General features: G+C 35.7%; 2 protein-coding genes and 1 long non-coding RNA gene across 5 annotated transcripts; all 3 read right to left on the bottom strand.

The window, feature by feature from the left end:
• Positions 1–562: 562 nt before the first annotated feature.
• LOC121758390 lies at positions 563–1,279 on the bottom strand. Its single transcript, XR_006041442.1, has 2 exons — positions 1,035–1,279; positions 563–743 (listed from the first exon to the last, which is right to left on the bottom strand). It is a non-coding gene; the product is annotated as an uncharacterized LOC121758390 (long non-coding RNA).
• Positions 1,280–1,418: 139 nt separating this feature from the next.
• On the bottom strand, positions 1,419–7,443 carry LOC121757408 (putative disease resistance protein At1g50180). Its single transcript, XM_042152962.1, has 6 exons — positions 7,064–7,443; positions 6,535–6,658; positions 5,550–5,661; positions 3,442–4,503; positions 1,761–2,805; positions 1,419–1,491 (listed from the first exon to the last, which is right to left on the bottom strand). Exons 1-6 carry the CDS (start codon positions 7,441–7,443, stop codon positions 1,419–1,421), a joined length of 2,796 nt encoding a protein of 931 aa, XP_042008896.1.
• A 1,023-nt stretch (positions 7,444–8,466) lies between these two features.
• On the bottom strand, positions 8,467–17,721 carry LOC121756837 (probable disease resistance protein RF45). Of its 3 annotated transcripts, none has more exons than XM_042152240.1 (7): positions 16,097–17,721; positions 14,356–14,436; positions 13,996–14,127; positions 13,790–13,891; positions 12,474–13,517; positions 9,060–10,827; positions 8,467–8,834 (listed from the first exon to the last, which is right to left on the bottom strand). In XM_042152240.1, the coding sequence occupies exons 5-6, from the start codon at positions 13,402–13,404 to the stop codon at positions 9,071–9,073; spliced, it is 2,688 nt and encodes an 895-aa protein (XP_042008174.1). In that variant the 5' UTR covers positions 13,405–13,517; positions 13,790–13,891; positions 13,996–14,127; positions 14,356–14,436; positions 16,097–17,721; the 3' UTR covers positions 8,467–8,834; positions 9,060–9,070. The 3 variants fall into 3 exon arrangements, with proteins under 3 accessions (XP_042008174.1, XP_042008175.1, XP_042008176.1); XM_042152241.1 differs by having other exon boundaries at positions 13,996–14,098; XM_042152242.1 differs by having other exon boundaries at positions 13,996–14,092.
• Positions 17,722–18,394: the final 673 nt, after the last annotated feature.

Raw genomic sequence — 18,394 nt, 5'->3', positions numbered from 1 at the left:
AAATATTAGAACGCATCTATTGAAAATAGAATCATATTGAAAAAAATATGACTAGTAATTAACTACAGCCGACATGGCTTCATGAATTAGTCAAGCAGTTGAACCCAAATCCAAATCTCATACATAGTCTTTTATTTCATTGGGAGGTACTACCTTTGTTCAGTGAAAACGTTTCTATTCAGCACACAATTTAAGAAAAATTGTGTTACGTGAATTAAGTAAAAATATAATAAAGTAGAAAATGAAAAAGATAGAGAGATAAAGTAAGGGAAAGTAAGGTAAGTGAGAAGAAATATATTGGTTTTTACTAAAAAGAAAAATAACTCAACTCCTATGGAACATAACAAAATGGTAAAATAACTCCACTATTATTAAACTGAAGGAATATTAAAAATAACCTAATAAAACTAAACTGATGTCCTAAATTCAATGTTCCTTAACTCAGAAAAGAATTACACACATGCGAAAGGAAACACCAATAGCATGATTATCTCAACTCCATGTTCCATCTTCCAGAAAGCATGATTATCTCAACTGGAATGAAAATATCAAGAATAGTATGTATGAGAATATATAGCTTTTAACTTGATTTGCAATCCACCGTATTCTCAAAATTACCAAGATTACAAACAATTAATTACACACAAAACATAACTACGAAGGATCTCTAGGAAGAGAAAAAAGTACAAAGATGAGAAATGCAACAAGAAGACTGAAGAAGCTCCAAGGTACAGAAATTTAACCTGCAACAAAAGAAAAATAAAATAAAAAGCGATAGAACAAGGAATGTACCCTGTAGAGAAAGACAAAATGTTTTTTTATTCACCAAAAGAGGCAGTAATGATCAGTTATTCAACCAGTAAAACCGGCAATGAGTTCTCTTGTTATGAATTCTAATGAATGAAAATAAAAACATAATGACAATATTAATTAGGGCTTATGGTTTTATTTTGCCAAACAGTTTCATGGCTTATAAACCAACCACTGAGAACACATTAAAACTGAAAAAAAGAAAAATGTGAGAAATGAGATACCTAGGTGAAGACTAGTCCTTGATGATAATTGAAGTGACATGGCGGACGTTGTGGAAATCCTGTCCTGATGGTGATACCCGTTCTCTCAATTTCGGCATTTGTTTAATTACGAGAGTCTGAAGGGTAGAAATGCGACTCAATCCCTGTGGAACCATCTCTAGACAAGAACACTCTCCGATTGTTAATTGAGAGAGAAGGGGCATGGCTCCTGACTCCACTCTCCACTCCCTCAACTTTGGTAAACCTCTTAATGCTAGCCTCTTGAGCCGAAGAAAACTGTTTGCTGGACACCTCATCTCCTCCCCAACAAATGATTCTCGATATAATCGCAATCTTATCAAGCAAGGAAGCTTTCCCAGTATCCCCATTGGATCATCCTCAATCTCACATCCAAACAGATCCAAAAACCTGAGCTTCGAGCTCATCAAGTTGCTCCCGCACTTTGCTAGCTCCTTCCCTAACTTAGAACTAATACACAAATTATGAAGATTGGGACATGTCAAAACCTTCTCCAGCATTTGCTCATCTGTTAAGTCACAACTGTCTCCAATATTAACATCACAAACGACTATCTTGTTCCAGTTGGTAATGGCATTCAAGATAGTTGACAAGCTTTTTTTATCATGTACTCTTGATGCAAATCGTCGTAGATTCTTCATTCTGTCTATACATTTTAGTTCATGACATCTACTATCAACGAATTGTAGTGTCTCCAACCCATCTAACCCTTCATCGAATCTTACATGATAATTTCCAACTTTTTTATTTCCATAAACAGGAAAAACCATGTGTTTTAATCGCAACATCTCCTTAAAAACATTTGGAACTTCAACATTAATTGAATTTCTTAGATCAAGGGTATCCATGTATACCAAATTCCTCATGGATGACGGTAGCTTATCAAGTTCACATGCGTCTAAACGCAAACATCTAAGGTGGACAAGATTAGTGATCCCTTTTGGTAACTTTCCTCCTGCAAATTTGAATCTCACGATGACTAGATCCCTCAGCAATTTAAATTTCTGAAAATCAACTATACTTTTCGGGGGAAACTCAAGAACATTTGATTTTATGAGATTGGATATTCGAAGATACCTTATATGTTTGCTAGTATCTTCTCCACAAGCAGCTTCAAGCTCGTGTTCGACTTCACTTTTGAAATTGATAGTTAAATGTTGTATTTTCACATGTGAGGAAGCTTCCCGTAAGGTACTAAGCTTTCCAGCATGATACTCCAAACTCTGCACACCAAAATCCTCCCTTTTCCCCAATTTCAAACATAATTCTCGTACTACATCATGAAGTTTGCAAGTACCGTATTTTCTAGTTCTATCCGTGACATCATAACAATACTGAATTTCAACTTGAATGATGGACCTTGAGGCCAGCTCACTTAAGTACAACTCAGCGATGTCCATTAAATTTTTATTCTTGTCTCCAGTATTCTCATATGAAATCATGCCCTGTGCTATCCACATCTTATATAGATGCCAAGCAGGTATGGTTTCGTCCTCGTTGAATATACTCATAGAAAGAAAGCAAGGCTTCAAATAATAGGGTAGACTTTCATAGCTTAAATTTAGAACTCCATCAATCTGTTTTTCATCTCTATATATGACTTCTTTGATATCCTCATTTACTAATTCCCACTCCACCATCGAGTTTTTCTTTCTCAAGACCCCGCCGAGTAAAGAAATTGCCAATGGCAAGTACCCACATTTCTGCACCATTTCTTTCCCAATTTTCTCAAATCTTTCTTCCAAAGCAAAGTCTGCATATTGAATTAGTAGTAGATGATGACCAACTGAGTAGTGAAATTAACAAAGAAGGTGTTTGCCGAGCTTATAAGTTTGGTTAAAAGTAGTTATAAGTTGTACGAGATCTTATACATTCTGCAAATTATTTGGCAAGATAAACTTATAAACAATCCACAAATTCTTGCAAAATATACACTTTTAATTTCATTTCTCTCAATACATCTTTATACTAGTACTAAATGCGATTGTCTATCTATTATGACTATGATTTTCTCTCTAATAGCAATTTTCTCGCTAGCTTATAAACTCAATTATCCGACATTTCAATAATTTTGAATCTTTGGATACATTACATTTCCATGTTAATTGAGTCCTTTTTTCTATTTTGGGGAAGTTTCAAAATAACTGAGTCATTTCTATTTTTGGCAACGAGTAACCCTCTCTCTTAATTTTTTTCTTCTTCATATCTCTTACTTTATTCACTATTCTTAATCTATGTGCTGAAAAGAAGCGTGTCTATTAACAAGGAACAATGGGAGTATAAGATATTGGAGCATATGAGCTCTGCAAACTAAGTTTAACCAAACACCATTTATATGAGCTCTACAACAAACAATTTTTCAAGATTAGAATAATAATGTATAGCTAACCTGGAATGTTGCCATGGTCAAATGCTTTGTTTTTAAGTAGTTCCAAAGCAACATCCATGTGTAAGAGCCCAAGTTTCACTGCCAATCCAATCTCTGCCACGTTTTGTTTCCGTGTTGTCACCAATATTTTGCTCTGCAAATTTTGGACAATGAATGGATGCTTCAACTCCTCCCAATGAGAAAGTTCCCAAACATCATCCAAAACTATGAGACATCGCTTCTCTCTTTGTATCTCACATAGTCTCTCTATCAACTCTGAGTTGCTCAGACTTGGAACCTCCTTCCTTATTCTTGGGTCATTGTTCAGATTTGAAGTTGACACACATATCTTCTTGTTGTTCTGATTCTCTAGTTGCCTCAGAACATCCTCCCAAACTGATCGACTCTCACATTGCTGAGTAATGCAAACCCACGCCGAGAGGTCAAAGTCGGTCGTCTCGTTGTAGAGCTTCTTTGCAATTGCGGTCTTGCCTGAGCCTCCCATTCCCCACACTGAAATAATTCGATCCTCTGTTTCTTGCCTTAGGAGTTGAACAAGCTGCTCCACCTCATCCTCCATGCCTACAAAGCAATCTCCCATCTCCAAATAGGGGAAAGTCTTCCTTGACATGTTGTTTCCACCCGAGCTTTCCCCCTCTCCATTTGGATTCATGATTATGCTTCTTTTTATGCCGTTTTCTTGCATACCCTTGCTTATCCTCTCCAGACTTGATGTAATTTCTGAAATCTCGGACCCTAATTGGTGGAGTGAGTTGCAATCTTCCAAAATGCAGGAATATTTGCGGACGAACTGCCGGAGGCCTCTTCTCCTTGAAGAAACTTGATAAGCTGCGTGCCTTTCAATGGCAGATTCGGATCTGTAGACGAGATCTCTGATCTGTGAGATCCAATTGGTGATGGTTCTGCTTTCATGTCGTCTTTTATCAGCGTCTTCTAGAAAACACTTCATCTCTTTGAGCTGCCTCTCGAGCTCCTTGACTTGATTGCCTACACCAGATAAGAACCTTCCCTCTTCCGATAGCAAATCACGGATGGTTTGTAGAGCAATCGACACCACTGCCTCTGCCATTACAACAATTCCAAGCTTTAATTTTTTGGCCAACACTCAGATGTTAAGAAAAGGGGGAGAAACAATGAAAGAAACAAGAGAGGAGACTGAAAAGGCAGCTTAAAAATAGCTTGCATACACACATGATTGAATTAATACTCCTATTTAGCATTGGTTAGTTGAAACTGTTAAGAGTGTGACATGATTTCCAGCTACCATTGTCACATGATTAAACGTAATAAAATTAATTAGCATGTCATTAGTGGCTTAAGTGTCACCTATGTTGGCAGTTTTTAATAACAAGATGGTCCAATTATTTTGCCTAACGTGAGATTAAGAACAAAGTACATGTAGACATGTTCTTCTTTTTCCATTTTGTTAGTATGTCATCAGTGGCTACATTGTCAACTAGTAGACATGTTCTTCTTTCCATTTTGTTAAATATTTCAACACCCGCCGAATACTTTTCCTTCTTTATATTTGAAAATTATGTCCGTTTTCACAACGGCTTAATGTTTCTTCTCAAAATTCTTCAAACAAAATGTATGAAATTTTCCAATTGTAAATGAAAGTTAAACATCAAAATCTTCCCCAATAAAGTCTTTAAATTTGATTTTCTTAATCAGTGAACAATAGAACACAGAATGATAACAGGTAGTACATGAAATTATGGAAAATGCACGTTATTCAAGTAGCAGCATTACAGTTACTAAAATGATAAATTACAAGTTGTTTTAATTAAAACAACCCCTCAACATAAAATGGAAAAAAAAAAATGAAAAAGTACTTACTGGTTGCAAGATTGAATCGTAGATGGTGAGAAGGGGATAGTTTCGCTACTCAGAAACAAGCTAAGTCAGAAAATAGCTCTCTCTCTCTCTCTCTCTCTCTCTCTCTCTCACTCACTCTCAAGGAAGGGTGAATTACAAATAATCAGAATTTGAATTTGAGGCAGCAATTTCCTTCTACTCGACCATCATCATTTTATAGAAATCGTGAGCACTAGAACACACACAAGCAGAATTGTATCTAGTCAGCATCCCAGATCAAATCAGATTACCTCCGGGAGTAGCCTTCCATCCCGCCGACCCCACGTCGTAGCCACACCCAACCAGCGGCGGCGTAAATGATGTCTCTCTTCTTTTACTAAGACTCGTTTTTTGTGAAGAGCACTTATTATAAAATTTTGTTCATATTTTCAGTATTGTTATATTGAGATGACATTTTTATCTAACAAATTTCCTGTTGGTAATAATTTTATATGTTGTAAAAATAGAAATTAATAAAATTGCATTGTTCATGATAGATTAAATTTGATTGCGGAAAATTAGTTCATATTAAAAATCTCTGAAAATTAAGTTGCTGTATTAAATAACAGCTAGTATAAGTTGTTACGAGCTAATACTTGAGTAATACTAGGATGGTAGAAGAATGTGAAAACCGAACGCAGCTATTAAAAATAGAATAATATTGAAAAATTAAATATAGTTAAAATTATCCTTGTATAAGTGTGCATTAAACGAAGTTTAAATAAGCAATTCAATACAAACCAAATTCAACGCAAACACAAATACACAATCTTCTCTTTCAACATTTGAGTTGTTAGTTGTTACAAACCATCAATTTCAATTCAAACATAATATCATTTCAAATGTAATGCCCACACTACATAACTTTAAATTACCAATATTCCACACAATTACTGATACACAAACACTCTAGAAATGCAACGACGAAACTGAAGCAAGAAGGCAAAGAAATTTAATCAGCAACAAAAGAAAAATGAAATAAAAGGCGATACAATCGTACAAAGAGTTGAGATTCATTAAAATCTTACCAAGGAATGCCCCTTTTAGAGAAAGGTAAAAATGTTTTCTTTGAGTACCAAAAGTGGCGGTGATGATCAGTTATTCAACCTGTAAATCAGCAATGAGTTCTTTAGTTATGAATACTAATGAATGAAATTAAATACATAACGACACGATTAGAGCTTATGATTTAATTTTGCCAAAATTGAATATAGAAAAATGTGAGAAATGAGATACCTGGGTGAAGACTAGTCCTTGATGATAATTCTGTATCTTGTTCCAGTTCATAATTCCATTCATGATAGCTGACAAGCTTTCATTATCGTGTATTCTTGCTATGAAATGTCGGAGATTCTTCATTCTGTCCATACAATTAAGTTCATGGCATCTACTATCAAAGAATGCTAGTCTCTCCAACTCATATACTCCCTCATCCAATTAGTCGATAATTTCTAATGTTTTCATTTCTGTAGAAGGGAAGAATCAAATGTTTTAATCGCAACATCTCCTTAAAAACATTTGGAACTTCAACATTCTTTGAAAACCTCAAATCAAGGGTATCCATATATACCAAATTCCTCATGGATGAGGGTAGCTTATCAAGTTCACAATCTTCTAAACGCAAACTTCTAAGGTGAACAAGTTTAGTGATTCCTCTCGGTAACTTCCCTCCTGCAAATTTGAATTGAATTTCTGAAAATCAACTATACTTTGTGGGGGGAACTCAACAACATTCGATCCTATGAGATTGAATAATCGTACAGACCTTATATGCTCCCAAGTATCTTCTCCACAAGCAACTATATGCTCATACTCGACTTCATTCTTGAAATATATTGCCAGATGTTGTATCTTCATATGCGGCGAAGCTTCCTGTTGTAAGGTACTACGTTTCCCACCTTTATACTCCAAACTCTGCACACCAAAATGCTCCTTTTTTCCCAATTTCAAACATAGTTCTCTTACTACATCATGAAGTTTGCATGTACCATATTTTGTAATTCCGACATCATAACCAAGATTAATTTCAGCTTGAACAATGGATCTGGAGGCTAACTCACTTAAGTACAGCTCAGCGATGTCCATTAAAGTGTCCTCCTTGTCTCCAATATTCTCATATGAAATCATGCCTTGTGCTATCCACATCCTATATAGATATAAAACACCTATGGTTTTTTTTGAAGGTGTTATTAAGTTTTTAAAGCAAGTTACAAATTGTGTAAGACCTTAAAAATTCTTTCAAAGTATTTGGCAAGATATATATACACCTAAAGCCATTAATGAATTGTGCTTTCTTTAGAATTTAAAATTTTGAGATATTTTATACTAGAAAATAGAAAATAATTAACTGTACATAATAAATGTGCAAACAATTTTTTTTTATTATACCTATGTTGACATTGATATTAAAGAATCTTGACATAGGGGTAGTAGACAATCCATCCCATGTTAATTAGCATGACTGGAATAATTAGCATGCTGATATTTTTTTTCATGACACGTTACTATTTTTAGAAACTCTCGCTCCAATTAATACACTTAACCACTTTTTTCTCTTCCCAATAATATTCAACTCTCTTTCTCTCACCATTTAATACTTACAATCACATTTTTTTCTCCAATTAAACACATTAACCAACAACTCCTAAAATCTCGTGTCAATTAAGAAATGTGTCATCTTAGGCGACGGAGAGAGTAGTATATGATGAGAATATTTAGTAATTTACAACCGTATTCTCAACTTGTGAATTTAGTTGACAGTTCAATGAACACAACCAATTATTTCAGCATTATCGGAGGAATATAGTCACTTGATAGAGCAAAGAAATAGCAAGCGATTCCTTACTCAAGTGCAAACGCAAAATCCAATTTAGATGTGTGGAGATTGGCTTAAACTGAAGTGTTGTGGCGATAGAAATTGTCACATAAGATTTATTTTTCTCCAAATGTCAGATGTATTTTTCAGAAGGTCGCAATTAGTATGTAACTGAAAACTAGATTCAATATGATCAAACTAATCAAGTTGAAGAAACTTTATAGAAGACAAGGCGGAATTGACGCTTGCTCGAAAAAATGGCCGATTGACGAATATTTTGACCAAGAGGTGTTGAAACAATGAAAAGAAAATCCAAAAAATAATATCCTTATGGATATAGATTCAATCAAATCTCTTATAAAAGTATAAAATAATATTTCCTTGTATAAGTGTTCAATGATCCTAATGGATCGACTTTAAACAATGATTAATCGAGCAATTCAATACAAGCCAAATTCAATGCAAACACATACTGAATTCTTCAATTTCAACATTTGAGTTATTACAAACCATCAATTTCAATTCAAACACAACATCATTTCAAATAAAATATCTTATTAACCAACACTACACAACTTCAAATTACCACGATTCCAAACAATTACTTATGCACAAACACATCGTAACTAGGAAGGATTTCCCTGCCAGAGAGAGGAGTACAAAGAGGAACACTCGAGAAATGCAACGACGAGACAGAAGCAAGAAGGGGAAGAAATTAAACCTGCAACAAAAGAAAAATAAAATAAAAGGCGATACAATCTTACCAAAGAGTTGAAAGTGATTAAAACCTTACCAAGGAATATACCGTTAGAGAAAGGTACAATGTTTATGAATTCTAATGAATGAAATAAAAATATAATGACAGGATTAGAGTTTATGACTTAATTTTGGCAAAGAGTTTCATGGCATATAAACCAACCATCAAAACTAAAGAAATGAGAGATACCTGGGTGAAGACTAGTCCTTGATGATAATTGAAGAGACATGGCGGACTTTGTGGAAATCCTGTCCTGATGGTGATACCCTTAATCCCAATTCTGGCATTTGTTTAATTACGAGAGTCCGAAGGGTAGAAATGCCACTCAATCCCTCTGGAATCATCTCCAAACAAGAACACTCTTTGATCTTTAATTGGGAGAGAAGGGGCATGGCTCCTGTCTCCACTCTCCACTCCCTCAACTCTGGCAAACCTTTTAATGTTAGCTTCTTCAGGCGAAGAAAACTGTTTGCTGGACACCTCATCTCCTTCCCAACAAATGATTTCCGATGTAATCCCAATTGTACCAAGCAAGGAAGCTTTCCCAGTATCCACATTGGATCATCCTCAATCTCGCATCCATACAGATCCAAACACCTAATTTTCGAGCTCAGCAAATCATTTCCGCACTTTGTTAGCGCCTTCCCTAACTTAGTCCTAATCCCCAACTCATAAAGATTGGGACATGTCAAAGCCTTCTCCAGCATTCGCTCACTTGTTAAGTCGCAACTTCCTTCAATCCAAACACTAGAATCGCTTATCGTTTTCCAGTTCTTAATGCCATTCATGATAGCTGACAAGCTTTCATTATCGTGTATTCTTGCCATAAAACTTCGGAGATTATTCATTCTGTCCATACGTATGAATTCATGATATCTACTATCAAAGCATACTAGAGTCTCCAACTCATATACTCCCTCATCCAATCTTAGTCGATAATTTCTAATGTTTTCATCTCCACAGATAGGAAGAATCAAGTGTTTTAATCTCAACATCTCCTTAAAAACATTTGGAACTTCAACATTCTTTGAAAACCTCAAATCAAGGGTATCCATATATACCAAATTCCTCATGGATGAGGGTAGCTTATCAAGTTCACATTGTAGTAAACGCAAACGTCTAAGGTGAACTAGTTTAGTGATTCCTTTCGGTAACTTCCCTCCTGCAAATTTGAATCTCACGATAACTAGTTCTCTAAGCAATTTGAATTTCTGAAAATCAGGTATACTTTGTGAGGGGAACTCAACAACGTTCGACTCTATGCAATTGGATAACCGAACAGACCTGATATGCTCGCTGGTATCTTCTCCACAAGCGACTGTAGGCTCGTGCTCGACTTCACTTCTGAAATCGATTGCCAAATGGTGTATCTTAATATGTGAGGAAGCTTCCCGTAGTAAGGTACTAAGTTTCCCACCTTTATACTCCAAACTCAGCACACCAAAATCCTCTCTTTTTCCCAATTTCAAACATAGTTCTCTTACTACATCATGAAGTTTGCATGTACCATGTTTTTTATTTCCGACACCATAATCAAGATTAATTTCAACTTGAACAATGGACCTGGAGGCTAACTCACTTAAGTACAGATCAGCGATGTCCATTAAAGTGTCCTCCTTGTCTCCAATATTCTCATATGAAATCATGCCTTGTGCTATCCACATCTTACATAGATTCAGAGCAACTATGTTTTCATCCTCGTTAAAAACACCCATAAAGAGAAAGCAAGGCTTCAAATAATAGGGTAGACTTTCATAGCTTAAATTAAGCACTCCATCGATCTGCTTTTCATCTCCATATATGGCTGCTTTGATATGCTCATTTACTGATTCCCACTCAAAAATCGATTTTTTCTCTCTCAAAACCCCACCGAGTAAACAAATTGCCAATGGCAAATACCCACATTTCTGCACCATTTCTTTCCCAATTTTTTCAAATTCTTCTTCCAATGCAAAGTCTGCATATTGAAGTAATAATAAGGGTAAACTGCTTGCCTTAAAAGTAATGAACTTTTGCCAAATTTCGGTTTTTCCCACGAACTAAAAAATTGGCGTGTAATATCACGAACTTTACCGGGTTGCTGGTATTTCCCATTTGAGTTTATGTAATGATGTTATTTTTTATTTTATTTAATTTATTCACAATGTCTAATTAATAGTAGAATAAAAATATCATGTGTCGCGCATAGCGCGTGGGCTAACTCATTTCAATCACATTTTATTATAAAACTAATATATAAAAATGGATCTTACATTCTTCTACCTTTTTTCACTCACTTTATTTTATATTTCTTAAAACTCGTGTTGAACTTAAATGAGACTCATAATGGCAGATTGAGGAGGTAACATTTTCTTCTGTGGAACCATATCCCAAAACTCACAAAATAAATACGCAAAAATGCGACTATTAAATATACTACTAGCTAATTTATTATTGAAACCATATTCCAAAACTCACTCTGTAAAACCAGGACTTGTAAATATACTATTTCGTCCATTCACGATTTAAAGTTTCATTTTAACATGGTACGGGGTTTTCAAAAATATGAAGAAAAGTGAGTGGAAAAAATTAATAGGATACGAATCCGACTTTTATACACTGGTTTTATAATAGAATGTGATGATAATGAGTTAGTGGAAAGTAGGATCTACTTACTATAAAAGACAAAAAGCAAATATAGACATTATTTCGTACGGATCAAAATGGCAAATATGAACATTATTTCGTGGACGAAAGGATCTTAATAGAAACATGGTTTTTTTAGTAAAGTTGTACTCGTGCGACTTATATTATTGAAACATAAGATTGGGCTTATACAAAGGCATCATGTGGCTATTTAATTAGGTTAATTCTTAATATATCTAATGAACTCATAATAATCATAATCCTCTTTGTAGTATTTTTTTTAATGCTAATTAACTAATACAATTACATTTCTTGCGAAAAAAGAGTTAACACAATTATTTAGATTAAAATAGCAAAGAGAGGAAATACAAGAGAGAATACAGAGAAGAGAGGTTGTATTGAAAATTGATTCTCTTATAAATATAAGATCTATTTGTCCGCTTTACCTTTAAATTTAAAGTTATTTATCCATTTAAAAAAAAGGGAAATGTAGTATGTGGTTCCTTCTACTGCAAAATACTCCTGCCATCCTAAATGATTTGAGTTATGTTCTATTTTGAATTATTTCAAGTTACCTGATTTATTTTTCTTTTTGGTAAAAAAATATAATGTCAATTATTATATTCTCTCTCCTACTTTTCTCTTTTCTCATTCGTACTTAACTTTTTTCTACTTTATTTTATCTCATTTTAACTCACAAAATGCAACTTTCTTAAATCTCGTAATGAAAAAAAATTGCCACAGTAACATGGGATGAGGGAGTAGTTCATTTTTGGCATTTTAGTTCATCCACCAAAATTAGTCCACTTTAATTTTCGATGTTTTTTTGCCTTACATTACACTACACTACTAATGATTTAAGTCTCTCTATCCATTAGCATGATGACATTAGATACTTTTTTCTTTTTCTGTTCTTTTATTTCAATTTCACATTAGAAAAGTCTGTATTTTTAGAAGATGGAGGGACATAAAGCTAACCTGGAATATTTCCACGCCGAAATGCTTTGATTTTGAGTAGTTCCAAAGCAGCATCCATATGTAAGAGGCCATGCTCCACTGCCAATCCAATCTCTGCAACTTTTTGTTTCCGTGTTGTCACCAATATTTTGCTCCGCAGATTTTGGACAATGAATGGATGCTTCAACTCCTCCCAATGAGAAAGTTCCCAAACATCATCAAAAACTATGAGACATCGCTTCTCTCTTTGTATCTCACACAGTCTCTCTATCAACTCTGAGTTGCTCAGATTCGGAACCTCCTCCCTTACTCGTGGCTCGTCGTTCAGACTTGAAACACTCCTCTTCTTCTCTAGCTGCCTCAGAACATCCTCCAAAACTGATCGACTCTCACATTGCTGAGTAATGCAAACCCACGCCGACAGATCAAAGTCGGTCGTCTCGTTGTAGAGCTTCTTTGCAATGGCGGTCTTGCCTGACCCTCCCATTCCCCACACTGATATAATCCGATCCTCTGTTTCTTGCCCTAGGAATTGAACAAGCTGCTTCAGCTCATCCTCCATGCCTACGAAGCAATCTCCCATCTCAAAATTGGGGAAAGTCTTCCTTGACATGTTGTTTCCACCCGAGGTTTCCCCCTCTCCATTTGGATTGATGATTATGCTTCTTTTTATGCCGTTTTTTTGCATATCCTTGCTTATCCTCTCCAGATTCGATGTAATTTGTGAAATCTCGGAGGCTAATTGGTGGAGTGAGAAGCAATCTGTCAAAATGCAGGAATATTTGCGGACGAACTGTTTGAGGCCTCTTCTCCTTGAATAAACTTGATAAGCTGCGTGTCTTTCAATGGCGGATTCGGATCTGTAGACCAGATCTCTGATCTCCGAGATCCAATTGGAGATTGTTCTGCTTTCATGTCGTCTTTTATCAGCGTCTTGGAGGAAACACTTCATCTCTATGAGCTGCCTCTCGAGCTCTTTCACTTGATAGCCCACACCAGATAAAAACCTTCCCTCTTCCGATAGCAAATCACGGATGGTTTCTAATGCAATCGACACCACTGCCTCTGCCATTGCAAAGATTATGAGCTTTGATTGTTTGGTCGACGATCAAATGTGAAGAAAGCAGGAATAAAAGATACTAGTACTAATATAGATAAGGAACGTGTGATTGAAGAACAAAGAAGAGAATAACCGTGTGTGGAAATAAGAATAAGTCAAGAATTTATACCATCATTTTCATTCAATTGAAATAACTTATTAAATAGGAAAATTAAGTGAAATAAATAATAAAGCATTCTTTTTATCTTTTATTTGTACTAGTGGTATAAGAAAATACCAGTCGCTTCGCTTCTAGGAAACGACTGCTAACTCTGTAATTGAGGCTTAAGCTTTTCTTCTTCCCATCTTCCATCTTCCCATCTTCCATCTTCCATCCCATCTGTATATCAAACAACTTCACCATTACGATAGTGGACAGAAGATGTACCCACCGTCGGTCACATGATGTAACGTAATGAGAAAGAGTTAAGAAAAAAACAAGACCTTCCGGAAAACACCAAAATTTCCCACTGCTAGGCTCGGTTCCTCATCTGTTTCAGCCTCAAAAGCATGAATTGCCTTCAACAATCGTAGCAAATGTCTGCCACTGAGGTTAGGTAAGGAGATAGAAGATCTCTGTTTAGTACAGAATGAAATTGACTAGTAAATAATTGTCTTCTCGACTCAAATTAGAAACAGAAAAAGAAGAATAGATAAACTGCATTGTTGTGGGGTCTTCACAACACATGCCAAATATTGCTCTGACATTATTGACCTCCTATGAAATACCATGTACTTATTTTTCCTTATAGCTGGTCTAGTAGAATAATTCTTTAATATTACGAAGTTCAGGATTTTAAATACCTCAGCCAGAAAGTACTCTGAAGTGTGAATCAGAGGAGTCACAAGTGGAGTCGCCTTCTTCCTTTGTTCCTCTGAAACCACCTTCATCAAATAACAAACACTTATACAAGCAGAACTCTACAAAATTAAACTTTGTCAAAATATTGGAGGGCAAAATACAGGCCGCAGTTTCAATATTATCCCCAACTTAACATGATAAGAAGAGTAAACACTACTTTTAATTTTCCACATTAACTTATTATGTGGTTTACTACCTATATCATTGCAATTTAGGGTGTCTTCTTATGATGGAATATGATTAAATACATATATTTTCACTCTCTTTTTCCAAGTTCTATAGGAAATTAGGAAAGATAATTATCCCCGCACATAACGGAAACTTTTCTAGAGAAGCTCATTCCCTTTCATCACATTGATACATAATGACATTATTATGTGATATTCGCATATTCAAGTTCGGGATTGGTAACGTTTTCGCTTCTTTCTATTCATTCACTGGGGTCACTTCCCCTTTAAAGCGTGGTGTGGGACTCTTTTTATTAATATTAAGGCTCAGGCTTACTAGACAAGCACGGAAAACTATATATATATATATATATATATATATATATTTCACTTCTTATTGTAGCAACAGCTCTTATCTTACTCTATTTCTTGTTCGATTGATTGCTTGCTTGAATTGGGTTCTACAGTGTATGCAGGAAGTCTTTTAATAAGCGTTTTTCTTTCTACTCAAGAGTAGGAGATCGATTCCACTACTCGATCGAGGTCGGAATGGATCGGGTGTTTTTCACGTATAAACGGAGTGTGCCCGAACCTGCTGAAGTAAATGAGGCGAGCTTAGGGTCGTGAGGCGAGCTTAGGGTCGTGAGGCGACTAACAACAACAAGGAGCGTAGACCAGAGGTCAGTTTGCCGGGGACGTCGATTCTTTCCGGAGCAGGGATTGGTGAGACTAGTGAAAGAATTGAATTGCTTTATCCAGCTTTCCAAGGGTTTAGCTAATATAATAAATAAAAAAATATGTCGAAATTTTTTTGTGAAAATTATCGAATTCAAAATAAATGTCCGATAGTATGTCGATCAGTTAATTCAATAACAAATGGGAGTTAGCACTCAATTTTGTTGGTGCCCTCCAATCGAATCCAATTCAATCGTTTACTCTTCAATGATTCAATGAGTTAATTTTCAAACTCAAGCAAGCTATTTTAAAATTTTCAAGTGGATGAATAAAGATCTTGAGAAAGTTTTTCATTTGTCTATCATTATAGACAATCCCATCTATATTATATAAAATATTCTATGGAATTCGAACCCGAACTCTACAACGACTCGAGGGCGAGTCTTCAAAAACTTGGAGGGGAAAACTACAAAGAGAGGAAGTCGTTTTGGAGCTGAATCCGGACCTGTCAAAGCAAGCTTCAAAAGTCATGAAAGAAGGCTAGATAGCGGTCTTAGGAACCTACTTTGATTGTGGTACCAATGAAGCTTTATCATAAGAAAAGAAAGTCATCGATAAGTGGAGTTATAGGACCAACGACGATTATCAATGCAACAGTATTATTTTCCCCCCAATTTTTTCAAACTTTCCATTGTAAAGAACATGAGATAAAAGCAATGGGGACCCCTAAAATATGATCATACAAAAATCAATCTTTACTTCTCACTTGTTTTTGTATGATAATTTGCAAATAAAGATAACATGCCAAAACTGAAGAATGAAAATGTGAGAAATAAGATACCTGGGGGAAGACTGGTCCTCAATAAGAATTGAAGGGACATGGCGAACTTTGTGGAAATCCTGTCCAGATGGTGATACCCTTTCACTCAATTCTGGCATTCCTTCAATTACAAGTGTCTGAAGGGTAGAAATGCTACTCAATCCCTCTGGGACCATCTCCTAAGAAGAACACTCTGCGGTCCTTAATAGAGAGAGAAGGGGCATGGCTCCTGCCTCCACTCTCCACTCCCTCAACATTGGTAAACCTCTTAAAGTTAGCCTCTTGAGGTGAAGAAAACTGTTTACTGTACACGTCACCTTCTCCCCAACAAATGATTCCCAATATAGTCGCAATCTTATCAAGCAAGGAAGCTTTCCTAGTGTACCCATTGGATCATCCTCAATCTTGGATTCAAACAGATCCAAAAACCTAAGTTTCGAACTAACCAAGTCACTCCAGCACTCTGGTAGCGCCTTCCCTAACTTGGACCTAGTCACCAATGCATGAAGATTGGGACACGTGAAAGCTTTCTCCAGAGTTTTCTCACTTGTTAAATCGCAACTGGCTTCTATAGAAACTTGGCAATCCACTATCTTGTTCCAGTTTGTAATGGCATTCATTATAACTGACAAGCTTACTTCATCGTGTATTCTTGCTACAAAATGTCAGAGATTCTTCATTTTGTCCATACATTTAATTTCATGATATCTACTATCAACAAGTAGTAGAGTCTCCAATCCATCTAATCCTTCATCCAATCTTACTCGATAATTTCCAACTTTTTCATTTCCAAAGACAGGTAAAGTCAAGTGTTTTAATCTCAACATCTCCTTAAAAACATTTGGAACTTCAACATTCATTGAATTTGTTAAATCAAGGGTATCCATGTACACCAATTTCCTCATGGATGACGGTAGCTTATCCATTTCACATGCTTCTAAACGCAAACATCGAAGGTGAACAAGATTAGTGATTCCTCTCGGTAACTTTCCTCCTGCAAATTTGAATCTCACGATAACAATATCTCTCAGCAATTTAAATTTCTGAAAATCAACTATACTTTGTTTGGGAAACTCAACAACATTCGATCCTATGAGATTAGATCATCGAAGAGACCTCGTATGTTTGCTACTATCTTCGCAGCAAGCGACTGTACGCTCGTGTTCGACTTCACTTATGAAATGGATAGCCAAATGTTGTATTTTCATATGTGAGGAAGCTTCCTTTAGTAAGGTACTAAGCTTCCCACCTTGATACTCCATACTCCGCACGCCAAAATCCTCCCTTTTCCCCATTTTCAAACATAGTTCTCGTACTACGTCATGAAGTTTGCATGCTTAATATTTTCTATTTCGATTTGCGACATCATAAGCAAACTGAATTTTCCTCCTTGTGCATTAAACTTTCCTCCTTGTCTCCAATATTCTCATATGAAATCATGCCTTGTGCTATCCACATCTTATATAGATCTAAAGCAAGTATGGTTTCGTCCTCGTTAAATATACCCATATAGAGAAAGCAAGGCTTCAAATAATAGGGTAGACTTTCATAGCTTAAATCTAGCACTCCATCAATCTGCTTTCCGTCTCTATACATAACTTCTTTGATATCCTCATTTACTAACTCCCACTCCACCATCAAGTTTTTCTTTCTCAATACCCCGCCGAGTAAAGAAATTGCCAACGGCAAATAACCACATTTTTGCACCTTTCTTTCCCAATTTTCTCAAATCTTTCTTCCAATGCAAAGTCTGCATATGGAATTAATAATAAATGATGATCAATTGAATAGTGAAATTGACTATGAAATTGACAATTTCAAAACTACTGATTCGTTATCTTATAGTACTCCATACTCTATTGGAGATTATGAGCAATCCAAAATACGCTTAGACAAACACCCCCTACCACTGTTTTTTATTATCTTGAAACAGTATACTTATTTTATAAGCTTTGTAAGCGAAGTGATAAAATGGATGGATGCCTATACACAGCTCAAGTCTACAAGTATAATTTTAGATATGGATCTGAATAGAATAAAAGTATAAAACTGACCTGGAGTATTTCCATGCTGAAATGCTTTGTTTTTAAGTAGTTCCAAAGCAGCATCCATACGTAAGAGCCCATGTTCCACTGCCAATTCAATCTCTGCGACCTTTTGTTTCTGTGTAGTCACCAAGATTTTACTCTGCAAATCTTGGACAATGAATGGATGCTTCAACTCATCCCAATGAGAAAGTTCCCAAAGATCATCCAAAACTATGAGACATCGCTTCTCTCTTTGTAACTCACATAGACTCTCAATCAACTCTGAGTTACT

The sequence above is a fragment of the Salvia splendens genome, chromosome 12 (assembly GCF_004379255.2).
Source record: "Salvia splendens isolate huo1 chromosome 12, SspV2, whole genome shotgun sequence".
NCBI lineage: Eukaryota > Viridiplantae > Streptophyta > Magnoliopsida > Lamiales > Lamiaceae > Salvia > Salvia splendens.
The sequence above is the reverse complement of the archived record's forward strand: the minus strand, read 5'-3'. Positions and strand labels throughout refer to the sequence as shown.

Bases quoted from the DNA above. Each gene is read 5' to 3' on its own strand.
- LOC121757408 (XM_042152962.1), bottom strand. From the start codon at position 7,443: ATGTGGATAGCACAAGGCATGATTTCATATGAGAATATTGGAGACAAG. The intron at 5,662-6,534 runs GTATCTCATTTC...TTTTATAATAAG, and splicing joins AAGGACTAGTCTTCACCCAG to TGCTCTTCACAAAAAACGAG. The intron at 4,504-5,549 runs GTAATCTGATTT...TTGTAATGGCAG, and splicing joins ATGGAAGGCTACTCCCGGAG to AGGCAGTGGTGTCGATTGCT.
- LOC121756837 (XM_042152240.1), bottom strand. From the start codon at position 13,404: ATGAAGTGTTTCCTCCAAGACGCTGATAAAAGACGACATGAAAGCAGA. The intron at 10,828-12,473 runs GTTAGCTTTATG...TTCAATATGCAG, and splicing joins TCGGCGTGGAAATATTCCAG to ACTTTGCATTGGAAGAAGAA.